Genomic DNA, 18,682 nt, shown 5'->3' on the forward strand with positions numbered 1-18,682 from the left:
AGGCTTCACAAGGGGCTTTCTATCACAGGGCCAAGAGCAGCAAGAGGCTGGGAGGCGTGGCAGCCCATGCACGCCTGTGTCAGGGGAAGCAGATCGAAGACGACCAAGGAAAGAGAATGTTTTCCAATTTTACCACTTTTGGAAAAATAGACATTAATCGTAGCAACTAAGCAGAAAAAGACTCAGAGAGACATGACCAATGGATAGTACTAATAAATTCTGACAATGTTCTGCCTCTGCCCCCATCACCTGTTACTCAGTGTCATCCTGACAACCTGGTCAGACCTCTGTACCTGCTGTTCAGATTGCCCCGGACTGTCTCAGTATCTCTGGCAAATTCCTGTTCTGCCTTCAAAGCCCAGCTTAGAAATGAAGAGTTCTGGAGTCTCTTCTCTAGGATAAGCCAAACCACATCCCCTCCACTATCAGATCTCACAGCCAACCGCCCCCCACACACACACCTCATTTCTGTACTGCTTCCTTGCTGCTAGAAAGTTCTGGTTCACTAACCCCTTGCTGCTAGAAAGTACTGTTTTACTCCTCAGTAAGCTGTGAACCCCCTAGGGCAAGGACGAAGGTTTAGTCATCAATGTGCTGACTCGTCTGGCACTCAGTCATTCATTCTTTCATTTATTCATTCAAACATTCAGTGAGCACTGACGTGGGTGCTGGCACCGCCTCTCTGGCACCCATTTCCTGTCTAGCAATGGTCTCAGTTTTCATTCCTCCCCACCCCCACCCCACCTTCCTTTCGCATGTGTGAATGGGGCCCCTCCCCTCAGCCTAGTGCATGAGCAAGAGCTACGGTTGGCTGAAAAGGGAGATTGGGATCTAAGACATCTCTATCAGAGTCAGCTCAAGGCTCTTGCCAGGAATGGAAACAGACTCTTGCTTTGTCCTCTGAACTCAAACCTAGAAGAACATTCATCCAGGCATTATCACAGCCACATGTGACCATCACGAGTGGTCAGGGGGCAGCACTAAAGAGAGGTCAACCCAAAAATGGTAGAGGCAGGGGCCAGAGAGAGTGCAACAGGGGCCTGATAACACAGTGCATGTCACACGATTCAGTCAACTGAAAGCCAGACTATCCCTTGGATTAAGGAATTCTCTTCCTGGGGACAGTCAGGGTGGGCTGCTGCATGATGCAGTAACAACCAAACCCAGACAGCTCAGGGTCTGAACACATCTCAGCCTGCTCCTGCTCTCACCGGGTCTGTAGTGGGCTAGTGTTGTCTTATAGCAAGGCCACATGGAATATACTGCTTCCAAGGTCACTATGGCAGGAGAAACAAGAAGAAAATTCACAACACCTCTTCTGTGCTTCAATCTTGGATGACACGCACACCTTCTGCTGACAGCCTGAGAGCCAGCAGCAGTCACAAGGTCCTGACCAGACCACAAGGGAGATGGGAAAACACCCCCATCCTCTTGGTCCCGGCAGAGAGCAGTGAGAAAGACCCGATAAGCACACAGCAATGTCCCCACCACCCACAACCGACAGACTCCTGCATGACCTAAGCACCAGCCAGGTGCAGGGATCAGGGCACACAACAGAACAGGGGAAAGGAAGGAAACGAAGACACAGGCAGGCCAGGAAGTACACAGCATAGTACTGATGGGACGAAGAGGGGAGACACTGGCTCCAACAAGACGCCTCGGGAACTGAATCTGGCCTTCAGTGGGGCAGTGAGGTGACTCGGGAGAGCTTGTGGGAGGCAATCTGAAGGATCAAAGGCAGCAGCCAGGGAAAACAGGGAGGGAACATAGATCCAGGTCAAAACCAGCCCGTGGGCAGGCCTGGAGAGAATACACACATCTCGGAATGAAAACCAGCTCGGAGGGAAGGTAGACCTAGGTCTCAAGAGAAAGGCAAGAGAGCTAGAACATGTAGCGTCTTATGGTAATATATAAAAAAACTTATCACATTTCGGTGTACCTGAGTGCAAAAGGGAGCCATTTGAGTTTTATGCAGGACAAAGGCCTGGACCAATTAGGCCTGGAGCGGTTTTTCACTATGTGGTCCTCGAGCAATCGAGTCAAGGCCTCCCTCCTCCTGGTCTTGGCCTTCGGCCCCCACTGCCATAGCACCTGCTAGTGGCATTGCCTACATGTTACTGGTGGGCTGGGACACCCCTGTGCCTTCACCTGGCATAGTCACAACACTGAGCCCAGCCCCAAGAAGACCTCATGCTATAGAGACCAGACAATTCCTTCTGATGACCCAGAAGTAGCTTCAAGAAGCCAATTAAAAAAAAAAAAAGATAAAACTGATTAGGAAAATTACAGTATCATGGTTAAGAAAATAATAATTATGGGAAGCTATATGTTTGTAAATTACAGAAAACATTAAAAATTAAGTATCTAACAAAAAAAAAAAAAAAAGGAAGAAGAAGAAGCAACAGCAGCACCAGCAGCAGCCACTTTCCACTCAAGGAGGAAAGCAAGTATCAAACAGGCCCAGAACAGTGTGGGTCTGAAAAGCTAAAAACCAGATACCCTAATTACAGCTGTTTTTATCTACTGCCCAGAAAGGACTAGGGGATCATTTTTTGTGGCGTTTAAGGAAGTTCATGTGTTCATTGTCAAGTCTTCCAGGCTCCCAGATCAGAGAGACACAACCGGAAATGAGACTTTAACAGAACTGGGAGCCTAATGGCACACATGGCATGGAGACACTGAGCCAGCAGCAGGGTCTGTAGCACCATCAACAGAGGGTGGCAACTCCACCATGGAATGGGAAAGGAGAGGCCCAAAGGTCTACAAGAGAGATCGGAAGACGGGCCAAGACACTCACCAAGAGGCCTGGAGCACACACATGCCACACAGGGGTAAGGGCGTCACCTATACTGGGCATACCCCACCTGGAGCAATGTGTAACCGAAAGACCAGGGAGATAGAGGGAAGAAAGAAGACCTGCCAGGTGGGAAGGGATGCAGACAAGAGTGGAATTTCTCCTTTGTTGCACCGGGTAGATAACCTACGCATCTAGGAGCAGACTCGAGACATCTGATGAGCACAACACATACCCGAACAGGCCTGCCACGTGAGCAAGCACTCCAGTTTGTTTATGTTGCTAAGGCTTGTATCAGGTACTGTGTGTGTCAGAATTAATTTCTATTATCCCTCCTTATCCCTTCCATAACTCCCCCAGGATCTGACAAGCTAATGGCTGGTGTGCTTGTCACTGCCTTCATCACCTCAGCTCCTGCTTGGAGCTAAGTGAGAGCCAAGCAGCCAGGAAGGCCTGGTCCCAGTTTCTAGCCAGGCAGCAGGAGGCATCACGGCGAGCGTGCTGGTACAGGAGTCAGACGCCAGGGCCGCATGCCAACTCTACACACACAAGCCATGTGACCTCAGAGAGGGGTCTTCGCTCCAAGCCCCCAGTTTCCTCACCTGTGAGGATGTACCAAACATGAGATGACCCAATGTACTGCCATTGGTACACAGCCTAGAAACAAGAGTAAGCCCTTCATTTATGCTAACTGCAGTCACCATCGTGATCACTGTTTGCTGGTTGCGTTTCTGTACATAAATGTCACCAAAAGCCCAGATCACAGAGTGCTTTTACCAGCTTCATGCTTGAGCTTACTTCCCATTAATAGTAACCTGCCATCATAATGAGAATAAATGTTGCTAAGATGCCATTTATTTCACCCATGAGCAAAAATTCAGGGAGTTACTATACTCATACAGTAAATGATAAATATCCTATAACTTGAAAAATCAGGGTACATTATAATCCTCAAAAAACAGTGGTGGGAGAAATTTTCCAGTTTCTTCAACTAATAAATTACAAGTAAAGAAGGAAGAGGGCTGGGGAAGATACAGGTGGGAAACCTGTAAATTGAGAGAGACTATGAACCAATCACAGTGTGAGGATGGACCCCACTTGGGCCTTACTCAAACATCTGTCTGGACTGGAAATCTGAACACTGAGCAGACATTTGATGGCATTAAGGAGTTATTTCTGACTTGCAGGTATAATAGTGATATTATAGGGTGCTTTCCTTTAAAAAAAATAAGGAACCCCTCTATTAGAAATATGTCCCAAAATACTTTGAGATGAAATCCAGTTCATCCTTTGGACTGGCTTCCAATACCATGAGAAGCTGGGAAAGTAGAAAGAGGTATGGATGAAGCAAGATTGGCCAGTGAGTTCACGATGGTTGGGGGATGGGTTCATGAAAGCTCATACCTTCTGTCCACTCTTACATAGGTTTGAAGTATCCAGAGTAAAAATATCCTTTGGGGGGTATAAAAGAAACACTGATGGAGCTGCCTGTGGGAGACAGCCTGTCTCTTCTGAGACCATCATCAGGGAATGAGTTCACTCATAAACAAAGACACACTGGAGGCCTGGAAACCCATGGCACCAGTGAAAACTTGTGATCCGTGGTCACTCCTCCACATCTCCAAATTCCTCAACCCTCAAGGGCCAGCAACAGCTGTGCTGGTGACATGTGTATGGTTAAGGCGAACTGGAATCCGTGTAGGAGTCAGGCAAAGGGCAGGAAAGAGGAAGAGATAACCTGGGTAGGGCCACCTGGCATGACCCAGAGGCTAAGGTTTCTTTCTCAGGTTCCCTATCCCCTGGGGAGGGCGATCTGTAAGCAAGAGGCCTTTAGTGAGAACTGCACCTAACCCACTTGCTTACCAATTTTCGCTCCTACCTAACAAGCACTTCAACGGTTTTGCTTCATGAGAAAAACTTTTTTTTCCCTTCTCCCAAGAAGTGAGAGCCTGATCTCCATCATTCAGCATCTTGTGACTACAATAATAAAAGCAAAGTCACACCACGCTTTTCATTTTGAGCATCAGTTTAATGTGGATCTCAGCTCAGAGTTCTTTATCCTGAGTCCTTACATGGGATCTAATCCTTTATTTAAAAGCTCATCCTTCTTTTGTATAAAAATGACTCTCAAATACATCAAGAGTGCTGGATGCCACTGGTGCCAATTTATGAAGCAAGCACTGGTGGTATTACTGCTCCCAAGGTCCCGGCTGTCTCAGGAACTTTTGTGTTTTATTGAAATGATGATCACATTCACAGTTATCTACAGCATGTGATTATGAATGTGTTTTTTACCGGCTTCAGCTTACTTTTCCATTAATAGTAACCTGCCATTATAATGAGAATAAATGTTGCTAATATACCATTTATTTCACCCATGAGCAAAAATTCACGGACTAACTACACTCATACAGTAAATGATAAGTATCCTATAATTTGAAAAATCAATCAACAGCTAGCTGAGTCCTGACACAGGGGAGGAAATAAAGATCTGTTTGCAGAGGATGGACTGGTAGTATTGAAGCATGAGACCCATAGACAACTGACAGGGATGTGGGGCTTTAAGTTAAAACTTAGGTACAAAAAAGACAGGTATAAAGGAGCTCTGGTAAGCAGAGGGTGGAAGGGGAAATGACATTGTTTACTGATCATACACACAGTTGTCCCTGCTGAACCCTGAGGTTAGGGGTGCTACCTCTACACAAAAATCTGCATGTAATTTTTGACTCCCCCAAGACTCAACTAATAGCCTACTGTTGACCAGAAGCCTCATCAAGAACACATTCAACTAACACCAATTGTGTATGTTGTACATACCATATACTTCAAGTAAGGTAAAGAAAATGTTAAGAGAAAAATACCTTTACAGTATTATACTGCATTTGTCAGAAAAATTCCCAAGTAAGTGGACCCACACAGCTCAAACCCATGTTGTTCAAGCTCCAACTGTATATATAAAAGTTTCCTATGAGCTAGGCTACTTTAGAGGTAACAGAAACAGATTCTAACCTAATGAAAAACTAATTACTGTAAAGAGGAAAGTGGGAGAAACTGGCTCACAGAAGGGACAGAACAGAGCTCCAGAACAGCTCTGGCAAGTTCAACGGGAGCCACAAGAGTAAGCAGGACACTGCTACTGAATCAACAGCCTCCCATATACTGTTGTTGTTGCTTTGGCTCCGGCACACTCCTGCCCCTGGGTCAAATAAAGGCAGAGGACTTGGATTTACTCCCCACAGAGAGCAAGTTGTGGTGAGGGATCATTAAAAAATAATAATAATCTGAAGGGAGAAAAGAAAGCACAAAGATACCTCCTACTACAGGCACTGAACTGGATTCTTTATATTCAATCCTCAAAGTGACCGAGCTAGCATGTACATTGGCTGCATTCTACTGATGGGGGAACGAACGCTTAGAGAGGATAGGAGCGCCCCCAGGAACACATGGCAGGGAGTGACAAATCTGTACACAGTCCATCTTGACGGGGACAGGTGTGCTCTGCAAGCCACAAGGCTGTAGAAGGTAGGGCTGAAAAGATGCAGGATCCAAGTCCAAATGCCATTGCCATCTTACATTTTTTTCTTGACAACTGCTGGAGAAGAATGGGAAAATCTCTACAGAAGAGTCTAAACCAAAGCTATTGTACTTAAAAGAGATAAAGAAGAATCTTAGAACACATCCTTCTTGGACATGTCCATTATCTTTTACCTCCAAAGCCCTTGGTGACAACACATACATTTCCCCTGGTGTCCACATCTTCAAGACAGATGGGAAGTTTACAGAAGAAATTCCAAGCTTCATTATTAACAGTCCCAATGAAAAAGGGAGGAACAGATTCCAGAAGCTCCCATAAAGTACCTGAGCTCTGCAGAACTGTCGGTAAGGACATGGCTCTAGGACCCCATGAGGCATAACTCTACAACTGCATTTCAACTCTGCTCCCTGATGATCCTAACAGAGGCGTCTGCCTCACCTCCTGGGCTGAGAGCTCCTCAAACACAGGCACTGCATCTTACCCATCTTGGTGACCTCGGACCAGCCTGGGGGTAATGAATAGCTAGTATTACCTATCGAGGAAACAGCAATGACATTGCCATTAAAACAGAAGAAAAAGTCAATCTAGGTAAGCAAATGCCATTTCAGAACCTGCTTCAACCCATATCTTCCATGAGTCACCTGTTGGAACCATCAGTGCTACTGCTCCTAGGGGTGGCAAAGCCATGAAAGGAGGAGGAAGGAAGGTAAAGCCTGGCCACTTAGAAAGTCCTCAATGAATACATGATAAAGCAGTTCAAACTGTCCATCTGTCCCTCCATGTCCTCTCTAGACTCCCCAGGCTACAACTCCTCCTGAAATTGAGTGTGAGAAGAGTCTGCCCCCCACCCTCCAAAGAACTCATGTTAACTCTCCTTAGATATCTATCCTGAGCTACAGTGGTGCCTCGAACTACGCCCTCTCAATCCGTGACTTGCAAAGTCACATCTACCACTTTTCATAAACCTTACACTGAACAGCTGAATCCACTCAACAGATTTGTCATTCTGTTCAATATTTATGCAGCTCCTACTGTATGCTGGAACCGTGCTAGGCAATTAATATACAATTAAAAAGGTATCATCTACAGTTCCCTCGAGGAGCTCCCAGCCTGGTGTTCCATTCCATTTGCTTCAGAAGCAGGTTATTTATTCCTGCACAGACAAGCTCACTCCCTCCTGCTGTACGCCAGAGTGTGGGGTGTCCCCTCCTAGCACTGCTGCAAACTGCTGGTGCTGCACTATCCCTCTTCTCTGCTGCCTGTCTTCCTCCTTCCACTTCCACTCCTTCTCTCCAACATGGCCAGTGACCGTCCCTTCCCTTCTGGCAGGTCTCCCTTTTGTTTCTTTCTGTGAGCGTGGCCTTCCAGAACAGGCAGACAGAAGACAAGTTTGTGCTCTGGTGCTAGACAGCCTGGGTGATTTGAATCCAGCCCTGCTTTCTACCAAGCAGAGAAATCTTGGGCATGTTACTCAATTTCTCAAAGCTCCATCTGTGAACAGCATCCTCCTTGAGAAAGTCTGCTGAGGATCACAGGAGTTTATAGACATAAAAGCCTTAGCACAGTGCACGGAAATAAGTGTGCAGCCAACAGCTAGCTGCCAGTATCACAGTGGCTGTTGGGTAATTCATGCTTTCATATTCGTATTTCTCCCCTGCCAGATGAACCTACACCTGCATTTTGCTCTTCTCTTGTTTTCAGAAGTTAACCATCATAGGATGTCAAGGACAATCTCTCCATCTCCAATCCTTGGTCCCTGATGTTCTCCCAGCCATTAAAAGATGCCTTACAATGCTGAATTTGGGTACTGAGCTATCGGGGGTGCAGGTGTCAGGCCACCAAGCACTGATGTGTAGTGTGCAGTGTATGTGTGTGCAGGTGGACAAGGTGGTGTTAATGCTCTCAGAGACATCTAAAGAAAGAATATTCAAGAATCTTTTTCCATTGGGATGAATCACAAAAGAGTCATTCAACCACTGGGGTTCTTTGAACAGTCCTATAACATAAAATGTCTCTTCTTCTGCCCTTCTGCAATGGAAGAAGTGCATCAACTCTTCCTCCCCATGCTCATTACTGGACATGTGTTTAGAACCCTTTGGTAAAAACTAACCATTGGTAATATGACAAATGAGCATCACAAAGAATGTTGTAAAGAGCTTGATTACTGCTAACCTAAGTTTAGCCAAAGTCTTGGTATAATGAGATACTAATAATATTCACAGAGGAAAGATCACTGGCCACTCACTCTGCCATCAGAAAATAATGAAAAAAATCAGTCTGGGGGAGTAAATGCCAACGGAGAACATCTCTGCTTCAAGCTCCATCTCTCTCAGCTCCTTGACTATAGCCACTAATCCTACTACTAGGTAAGGAGGTCACAGGGAACTAGACTAGAAGTTAAGGCTGACCAGAGAAGCCCTTACACTCCAATCACCACTCCCTCTGATGTAGCAGCTAACAAGCACAACACCACACACAGATCAGACAGTAACTTTGCATCACACTGTCACCTTCTCTGCACATCACTCAAGTCTGTGCAGTGAGATGGTGAGACTCCATCACCATCAAAGCAGGTGGCAGCATGGCCATGACACGGCCTCCAAGGCACCATCATCTGGCCCGCCTTCAGCAGCCACAATGCCACCACTGTCCCTGTCTGCTCCATTCCAGACCTGAGGGTCTCCTTTCTGGTCCTCAAACCTAAACTCTTTCCCCATGCAGGACCTTTGTCCTTGCCATTCCCTATATAGAAAGCAGGAACTCAAAAAATACCAGATCAACCTCCCAACTTCCCATCCAACCAATGAACTTTGCTCAGTGGGTCAAATGGCCAGTCACTGTCTTTGCAAGTCCTTCAGAGCAAGAGTTACTGATGAGTAGGTCAGCTTTCTGGCCGGAGGAACCCACATGTGGATCACTGCCTTCCTGCCCCCCACCCAGAGCTCAGCACACTCAAAGGAGCCCTGGGACATGAGCACCAGTCTCTAAAATATGTGGCTGGTCTGACAAAGTCCTTACAACTGAACACCTTGCCCAGATTTTCCTGAAAGAACACAAGCTACCAACCTACTTTCACTCTGATAAGAACCCTGCCACCTTTCCTAGCTCATCAGCTCTTCATTAATTCAATAAACTGGAGATACCCCTGTCCTAGGACAACTTAAAAATATTTGCAATTCAAGGATTATTTAGCTTTTATCATTTGCCAAGAAATGGTATCTGAGTATATTTCAGAGGGAAAAGACAGTCTCTGCCTTCCAGGGACTTGAGGTCCTAGAGGAGACAAACACACAGGCTAACACAATCCTGAGGGTACAAGGCCCATTCCCTTACCCATCCAGGCTTTCTGAGAATGGAATGATGCACCAGAACCTGGCACCATCACCAGCCAACTCTGGTCAATGACCCCACTGAATGAGGCTGCAAAGATGGGCACTGGGGTGAGGACATGCCTTAAGGGGACAGTTGTCCCCCTCAATCCCCAGGCCCTTCCATCCTGGTTTGTAATTCTTCCCCTGTTAGCCCATTATGGGAAGACCCCAGCTCATCCCCTCTTTTAGCTCCCTTGAGTTAGAATTCAAATGGTTTCTCACCTCCCTTCTTTGGAGGTCATTAGGAACCAGGTCAAATAGACCTATAATAAGACTGTCAGCCTGAACCAAGAAGGAGCACTGAGGGCTCCTCCTCAAAGGGCCTGCCTCTAAAACCTACCCCTAAGTCAGGCATGTCTCCATGGCAATGGCAGGCCTTTTTCTGATTCCAAAAATAAAATTTACTGTAGAATGGTCACAAAGCACCACAAGTATAGTTATACACTTACATGCATGTATCTAGACAAACATACATGACTTGTAATGGATATCACCAGTATGTGACCACAACATATACACACACCTATACATATATTTTTCACCTATTAGTTGCCTAACTGAAAACTTAGCCTTCCGGCCTACCACTAAATATGGTGATAAAAAACACTTTATCCTATCAAATAAGTACCCTTCTCCTTTATCAAGAATATTTTTATCATAGAATTGTCAAATTACTATGTTGTCTACTAAAAGCTAACATAACACTGTGTATCAACTCTATTTCAATAAAAAAAAGCATTTTTGCTAGACATGGATGATGAATGCTATGAAAGGACTCTTTGATATCAGGCAAAATCTGTATCTGGTGTTTAGCCTTTAATCTATTAATAAGCTGACTTGATGAATTTCCTAACATTAAGCTATCCTTGAAATTCTAAATAAATCCTACTTTCACATGGACTGGTCCTTTCATATAGAACTGGGTTTGACTGGGTAATACCTTTCCAGAATTTTTATGCATTTATGCAGAAATAAGACTAGTCTATAGTTTCTTTTTTAGGCTATCTTTGTCAGTTTTTGTTATATTAGAGTGATGCACACTGGAACCAAGATTCAGAAATACAGACGTACATAGAGACAATGCTTTAAGGAAGTACAAAGAGCAACGGGCTGTTTGTACATACCTCGAAAGGTTGCCTAGAAACCTCTATGAAACCATCTAGGTTTGCTACCTCCAAGGGCACTCCTTTATTTTTAGAACTTTCTGTCAGGTTTTTGGTGCCCTCTAGGTAAGTAGGCTGCATCATCAATTAATTTTGATAATCAACAATAAATAATTATCTTGGGAAAGAGTCCACATTTGCACATTTATCAGCACAAAGTTGTGTATGATAATCTGTCCTGCTTTTAATCTCCTCCAAATCCAAGAGTACATTTGCTTTCATATTTTTAACATGACATATTTGTGTTTTCTCCATTTCCTTGCCATAGGCACCAAAAGTGCCTCATTAGTATTTCTGAAGAACCAGCTCTTCTTAGTTTTCTTCATCAAGTACGATGCTTTTACTATTTTGTGTTTTGTTGATAGTGCAAGGGGAGCAGTGTCTGATTATGCTAACATCAGCACAACAGGCTGGACCTGTTTCTGCAAAGTCCCCAAAGCAGCCGACACTGGGAGTGAATGCACAGAGGCCACCAGCCTTACCTCAATGAGTTTTCTTTCATAGGAGCTCGCCAGCTCCTCGGCCACTTCGCCCGGCTTCTGCTCAGTGACTGTAACTTCTCCATCAACGTTCCAAAGATTTGGTACAACTTTAGGGAAAGAAAGAAAGCCCATAAATATTTTTAGCAGTAATCAGAGTTATTCTCCCATTTAAAAAAAAAAAAATCTTTTCTTCTTTGCCAAATATCTTCTCCATAAAGAAAGCTGTTTTTTAAGGTGAGGCGGGGGTGGGAATCACAATTACTAATTACTTCAACACTGTAACATTTTCACATGAGTACAATGATGTGAACAATAAGCTATGTTTAAAAATGTAAGAATGGTCACAGAGACAGAGGCGTGCGACCCTGGGGAATAATCTTATCACTACTCCCCATTCCAATGAAACACAGGCAACATACTGGCAAGACTAAAGAACCTCCATCTTTATAGTGATCAAATTTCTCTTTCTCCAACAAAGAAGTTCCCCCAATGCAGCACTCACCTGCCTATAGCTCGACATCAATGGCAGAGGGGGGATCAGAGTCCACATAGAGCCACTAAGAATTGCCATTTATAAAACGTACTTAGAGCAGAAGCCAGGTAGCTTCAGGAAAAACTCTAAAATCAATGCCTAATGACAATTCAAGGACATCCTAACAAGAGACTGGCCCCCAGATCAATGCAAGAATTATTAGCACAGCAGACACCAGTGGGTGGTGTTGTTCCTCCTTTCAGGGATACATCCATAAATGCTCACTTTGTGGAGAAGAGCAGCAAGTTAGGACCGGAACAAGCAGGCTAATTCCAAGAACACCAGGGGAGCATGGGCAGGAAGGAAGTCCCTCAAGAATATGGATTCACCCCAAGTCCAAAAACAAACATCCACTAAGCAGATCCCATTCCCTGTGTGTTCCAGAAGAGCTAAGTCCTAGATGCCCTACAGAGTGGGAAGAGATGGTCATGAAGGCCAGCCCTCTGGCAACTGGGATTTGGAAGCTTGGGGAGAATGGCCAAGTGGGCAAAGGCTGAGCAAAAATGGGGGTCCTGCACCTGCTCTGCCTACAGCTCTGCTATCAGCCCCCTCCCTAAGCCTCCATCGGCCACAGTGACCTAGGGCCCCAGAGGCAACATGGCCCTGAGTGATGGCACCCAACATGCTGGCATGAACCCAAAGATGCTCCCGTCCCAGCAGTGACCATGGCTCCAGCCACTGTTGCGAACAGTGACCCAAGTAACCCTATTCAATCTAAAATAGGTTTTAAGAGAAAATTTCAAGGGCTTCCAGTTATAGGTGATAGGCTGAACACATTCATTTACATTCACATCCTCTCAGAGTCCCATTAAAACACCCATTTCTGAAATTCCAGTGCAGATCACTGGTAAGGTGCATTGTAGGCCTGGGAACGCTTCCTTCTCAGCTGCAAGGTGGCAACACTGACATTCAACCCGATGACCATGGGACAACTTGTGAACGGCTAATAGACTGCTAATATGAGACACTTTTAGAAGTGGGGGGTAAACATGGGGCTGAAAGTGAAAAGAAGAAACACAAGATCTGTTTAGGAAGCAATTTGCAGAAAACTAGGGTTTTATTCTCTGGAATAATCAGAGAATTATTATTTCCAGAGAATCTGGAAAATCACAGCTCTGGGTCAAGCTGAAGGTCAGGGTACCCTATGGAAAAGAGAGAACATAATACTGCTGGGCTTCTTCCATTCTTCTTCACCCATTCCCAGAGCATCCTGCAGCCAACATAAACCTACCTCTAGGCAAGGAATAGAAAGTTTGGTCTTGGGAATCTAACATGCTGAAGACCCTGATGTGAGAGGCTCTCTAGAGAAATGGCACAGCCTGCTTGCATGCCAGGAGATGAGCCCAGCTTTTTAGCACCCCACTCCTACCTCAGAGGGGCTGACTAGAACACACCTCACACCTGACACAAGCACCTATGATGGAAGATGAGGACCAGAATCAACAGAGAAAAACAACTTATAAGCAAGAGACCCAAATTAGGGGAAAAGAACACCCAAGAAGCAAATGCTCATTAATATTCCCGGAGAGAGAAGAAGATGGTATGGTTGAAAACAGGAGCAAGGAGGTATTTAAAAAGAAGAAAAGGCAGCACAGAGAGATTAAAAAAAAAAAAAAAAAAAAAACGCTTTTGCAAAACAAAACTGTGATAGAAGAAATGAACAGCAGATACAAAGAAAAGAAGTTAAGAAAATCTCCAGAAAACAAAGGCCAAAGGATAACAAGAGAGAAAACAAAAAGTGAAATGGAGACTTGCCATTTAAGAATCCAAGAAAGGGGGAAGGAAGTGGGGAGGGGAACAGAGACAAGGAAGTCGAAGACTTAATGCAAGAAAATGCCCCAGAACCGAGAGGCAGGCGTATGGAGACAGAAGAGCTCACGGAGCACACAGCACAATGGGGAAACCATGCTCGGGCACCTCTCAGGGGAGTTTCAGAACGTGAGCGACCAGGAGAGGACACTAACTCACAGAGTGGAGGCAGAACTTGTCCAAAGGACAGAAAATTAGAAACAGCATAGCATTTCTGAACAGCAACACTGTAAGCCAGAAAGCAATGAAGTGATACTGTCAGCATCCTGAGGGGAATTATTTCCAACCGAGAATTATGGACCAAGCCAAGCCCCGCGACAAGAATTATGGACCAAGCCAAGCCCCATGACAAGAAGGTGAAAACATCCTCAGACACACAACCATTCAAAAATTTTAACCAAAACAGGAGAAGAAATCTAAGAACAAACAGGCTTCCTAGGAAAGAGGATACAACACAAAAGTGGGAAGATTATTAACAATTACAAGTGGCCACAACTCACATGGCCATCACAGATAACTGATGGATAAACATGCTATGGTCTATCCCTACAATGGAACACCATTCAGCCATAAAAAGGAAGGAAAAATGACATCTGCCACAACACAGATGAGCCCCTGAAAGGAGCCTGCAAAGGGAAAGACGCCAGAACTGACACCAAAGGGCCACATACAGCAGGATCCCATTTATAGGAAATGTCAAGTATTGGTTTCGGGGACCGGAAGGAAGGAGGGATGGGGGTCACTGCTAATGGGTTTAGGACACCTTTTTGGAGGTGATAAAACAGTCTAGATCTGGAGAGAGGTGATGAAGGTACTAGAAAGAATTGGATTGTACACTTCATAAGTATGGCATGTGAATTTTCTCTAAATAAAGGAGCACCAAGCGGGAGCAGTGAACTGGACAGAACAGGCCCACTTGAGCAGCCAGGCTTCCTCTGGCCACAGTGGGTCCCAGAACTGCAGGATAGATGGTCCCCGGATGAAACTAATAGATGCCCTGTTTTTAACATATAGAGATTTCCAGAAGTAAGAGAGTACTAGCATTTGGCTTAGTAATGAGTTCACGCAACACCCGCCAAATTTTTTTTGCAAGTATTAACTCAAAAGAAATTCAAAACTTGCATGAAAATAATGATCAAGTACCTCACAGCTCAGCTGCAGAGCATTTTTAGAGTCCTAATAATGTATTCACAGCCCAGGGACCAAACCAAAAAGATGGTGTGTCTGTGCTGGAGGATGGGGGAAGGGAGACCATGGGGGGGTGGGGATGGAAGAGCTACCCTTCACCCTCTGAGGTGAGGTATCAATGGAGAAATCAACAAGTAGCAGTGGACATGCACTGCTCAGAAACATCAAGGTAACACCCAGAACAATCAGTTCAAGGTTTGAAGCAGTTGCTTGTGGGGAGTAGGAAATGGGGGAGGGTGTGGAGGCCAGAAGTGCCAGGTCTTCTATGGCCAGGCTACATGCAAATGCTGGATTTAAACAACAAAACACCGAATTTGATTTTAAACAAGGAAACAGAATCCGAGAGAAGTCTGCACTTAAAAATGTTAGACCAGATAGTAGCAGCGCCCGCCACGGCAGGGCAGCCACCCCCAGCAGGAAGCTGCCCGTGCCCCATTAGTGAAGGCTGGTGCTAGTACACATCTGAGGTGTGACAGGTATGTGAACAGCACGGCCTGCTGGTGCCCTCCTAACGACCCAATCTTTGCCTAAGCGAGGTTGCTTTTCCTCCACAAGGAGATCCTGCTGATCAGAAAGACACGGCCATCCAACCTGCTTGATGTCTGCACATCTCTTTAGAAATCCAGCCACTGGCCTTCCCCTCCTCAGATACTAGGTCCTCTGTTGGAACATCTAAGAGGAAGCCACAATCTTCTGCACTGAAGGAGGCAGATGCATGAATAAGCTTTTTAACCTTCAAGACGAGGGAACAGGCCTTGGGCACTCATGAATTTATAAAAGGTCTCTTAGAAACTAACCAGCCAACCTTCCCCTGCAACGACCTGACCTCCTGTTGCCCTGGTTCCATTCCTACAGCTTTAACAAGCATATCAGAAACTTCTATCCCAGGTATAAAATAATAAATGACGAATCCCAGCTATACCATGCTTTTCTCACTGGCAGGAAGCCTCTAAGATGGCTCCTGGTGATCCCTCCCTCCCTGGGGATTCCCACTGTTCAATCGTCTCCTCCCCTGAGGATGGGCTGACTTACTGACTCCCCTCGAATGAGCACAAAGTGGCAGAACTGATGGCATGTCACTCCTGAGGTTGACTTTTAAAAGACTGTGGCTTCTGCCTTGGGTGCCCACATCCACTCACTGAGGAAAGCCAGTTGCCATCTTGTGAGCTGCCTTCTGGAGAAACCCATGATGTATCCACCCACAGCCAGGGGTCTGCCAGCAGCCAGGTGAGTGGACATGGATCCTCCTCCCATCAAGCTCTAAGACGACAACCGCAGCTGTGTCCCAGAGCCTGAGCACATAGCTGAGCCACACCTGGATTCCTCCTCTACACAAACTAAAGTCATCAATGTTTGTTGTTTTAAGCTGCTGAATTTTGGGGTCATTTGTTACACAGCAATAGATTAACAATACAGTACCTCTAATCATTCAACAGGTACTTCCTCAGAGAGCACTGTGGGTAAAACTGAGTTAGGCCCTGGAGACATAAGGACGATGGTATGGTTCCACATGGGTGACATATATAAAAGGACAACATAGCAGTGGAGTTGGCCCGTCTATCTCTATGGCTTATTAGGAAAGTGAAGGGAGCCATTTAATTGGTCACTTTCCATCTCTCCACTTGCAAAGTGAACACATGGTGAGGCATGAAAGTCCAGTCATTCCATTAGTTTAAATTTTACAAGCACCACATCTCATTTGTTTATTTTCAAGCCAGAAAGACTTCATCTGCCTTAGGAGCAGGGTAACATTTGGGTGTTCAAGGAAGGCAGCATAATCAAAGCTGGAGTAACATCAAGTCATTTGAGAGCCAAAAACAGCACATTGCACCCTCAACTCCTTACTTTCTGTACATCCCCCAATAAACCAATCAACGTGGCAAGGATCAACTGTGATTGACCTCCACAAGTCAAATCTACACCACAAACACAAACATTTGTGATGGATCCAACTAAAGATTGGTGATGGGTTTTTTTTTTTAAAGATGCACATCTCCTCAGAGCGATCTTTGAGTCTGAAATGGAAAGAAAGCCCAAGAGGAACACATGGTTCTCTATTTCTATCAACTACAGCTCCTTCTGAATTCAACAACACAAGGCTCAATAACTGATTAAACTGATAGTCTTCAGTCTATAGTTTCATTGTTAACGCTCCCAGCCCATAATCTGAGTTACGGGACAGTGTTCGGACCCTAACAGCCTGCCCTCATCAAGGACTATGAGCCAAGTGTCGCTGCTGGGACCTAACAAGACTAGTTAGTTAGTTAGGACTAACATTTCCTAACAAGAAATGCCCACCTACAGGGTTGGATATTTCCTTCTTGGATAAGGAACTTAAGTTGTACTGAAAAAGCCAAAGCACAGAGATAGGCCCAAAGGCAAAAGGAAGAACCGTATTTAACATGCTAAGAAAAATTTGAGAGCTGTATCCACATGCAGTGGATACTCATAAAAATGCAACAGTAATAGTGCTTCATGTGATGTGGTGCTTTAGAATTTACAATGCATCTTCAGATGCACCCTCTCACTGCAGCCTCCTTTGCAACTCCATCTGACCACCTCAAGCCTGGGCCAAAGGGGAAGAGGTCTAGGTCTTTTGTGTAGCACCTGATAACCTACCAGCCCAGTCAACCTGCTTAACATCCACAGTATTCAGAGGAAATCCTACACTTTGTTTACTTGCATGTACTCTGAGTGGTCAGCAATTTTCTCTTATATTTCCATAACGGCCTGATTATAGAAGTTGGACTCCAAATAGAAAACTTTGGCCCCAAAGAGTGAGCCTTCTCCTTTTAAATGCAAACAATCAGACACTGCAACTACGTTTGGTAGGAGCACAGAAACACTTTCAATCAGAACTATTTTTCTTGTTTCAGAGAAGCTGTGGGTTTGTTAGTACTGTTAGCAGGTCATTTAAACTTAGCAAACATGACACAGTTTTTTTACCTCCTCACAGCCTGCCATTACTGTTTGGAGGTGTCTGTGGTAAGTCATCTAAAAGCAGCAGACACTATGCTGGTCTCGTTAGCAGGCACCAGAGAATGCATGGGGTTTTCTGCCTAAATTAGTTTAAGCAAAACTTCAAAGACCATGGAGAGCAACATGGCAAACAGTATGATAAGGTTACTGTTTTGCTTTCAATTTCAACAAGCTTAGCACGATCCCAGATGCAAACAGTGTCAGACGCTGGTGGCAAAAGAGGATAAAGAACCACTTTAAATTCAGAGATGGCTCCCTTGAACATCCTGATGGACACAAGGAAGTGTGCCAGTCCCGGAATAGCAAGCCTGGTTTGGTGTGATGGGAAATCTGGGACATCCGAAGGTTCTAAAGAAGAAAGGTCCCTCCTGGGTGAGTGACAATGATCCCTACAAAGCAGCAGAAGAAACAGTCTTCATAATAATAGCATCCATCGCTTTCCATGTGCTGGCTGTGGCAAGCGGAAAGCATACTGAAGACAGTGTGGTCTCTGCATTCAGACCAATGGCCAAGTCTGGTTCCACCACTTCCCAGTGAGAGACCTTGAGCACGTCTTTTATTTATTCATGCAACAACTAGCTACTGAAGATTCGTTCTGTATCAGGCACTAGGCACCGGGCATAGAGGGATGTGCTAAGGAGGGAGACTGTGAATGCCAATGCAAAGCTTAAACTTGAGTGGAGGGACTCAGAAAATAAAGAAGTAACTCTTTAATATATCAGGTTGTCAGAAGTGCTAACTGAGGTGGTGAAACATGAGCACTGATGGTGGTGAATGTTAATTAAGTCAAGTGCAAGGAAAGGTTCACTTAGGAGATGCCAGCTGAGCA

The 18,682-nt window shown here is 45.1% G+C and overlaps 1 protein-coding gene across 6 annotated transcripts in view; it reads right to left on the reverse strand.

Moving 5' to 3' along the window:
• The window catches only part of SNX29 (sorting nexin 29), a 528,389-nt gene that overhangs the window by 248,815 nt on the left and 260,892 nt on the right, over positions 1 to 18,682 (reverse strand). For all 6 annotated transcript variants that reach the window (XR_007411267.1, XM_025416475.3, XM_049111381.1 and 3 more), the window contains exon 15: positions 11,346 to 11,452. Coding sequence is in view for 5 of the 6 variants with exons in the window: in XM_025416475.3 (XP_025272260.1) it covers positions 11,346 to 11,452 (107 nt within the window). In the remaining variant the exon portion in view is untranslated. The remainder of the gene's footprint in view (positions 1 to 11,345; positions 11,453 to 18,682) is intronic.

Source organism: Canis lupus, chromosome 6 (assembly GCF_003254725.2).
Source record: "Canis lupus dingo isolate Sandy chromosome 6, ASM325472v2, whole genome shotgun sequence".
Lineage (NCBI taxonomy): Eukaryota > Metazoa > Chordata > Mammalia > Carnivora > Canidae > Canis > Canis lupus.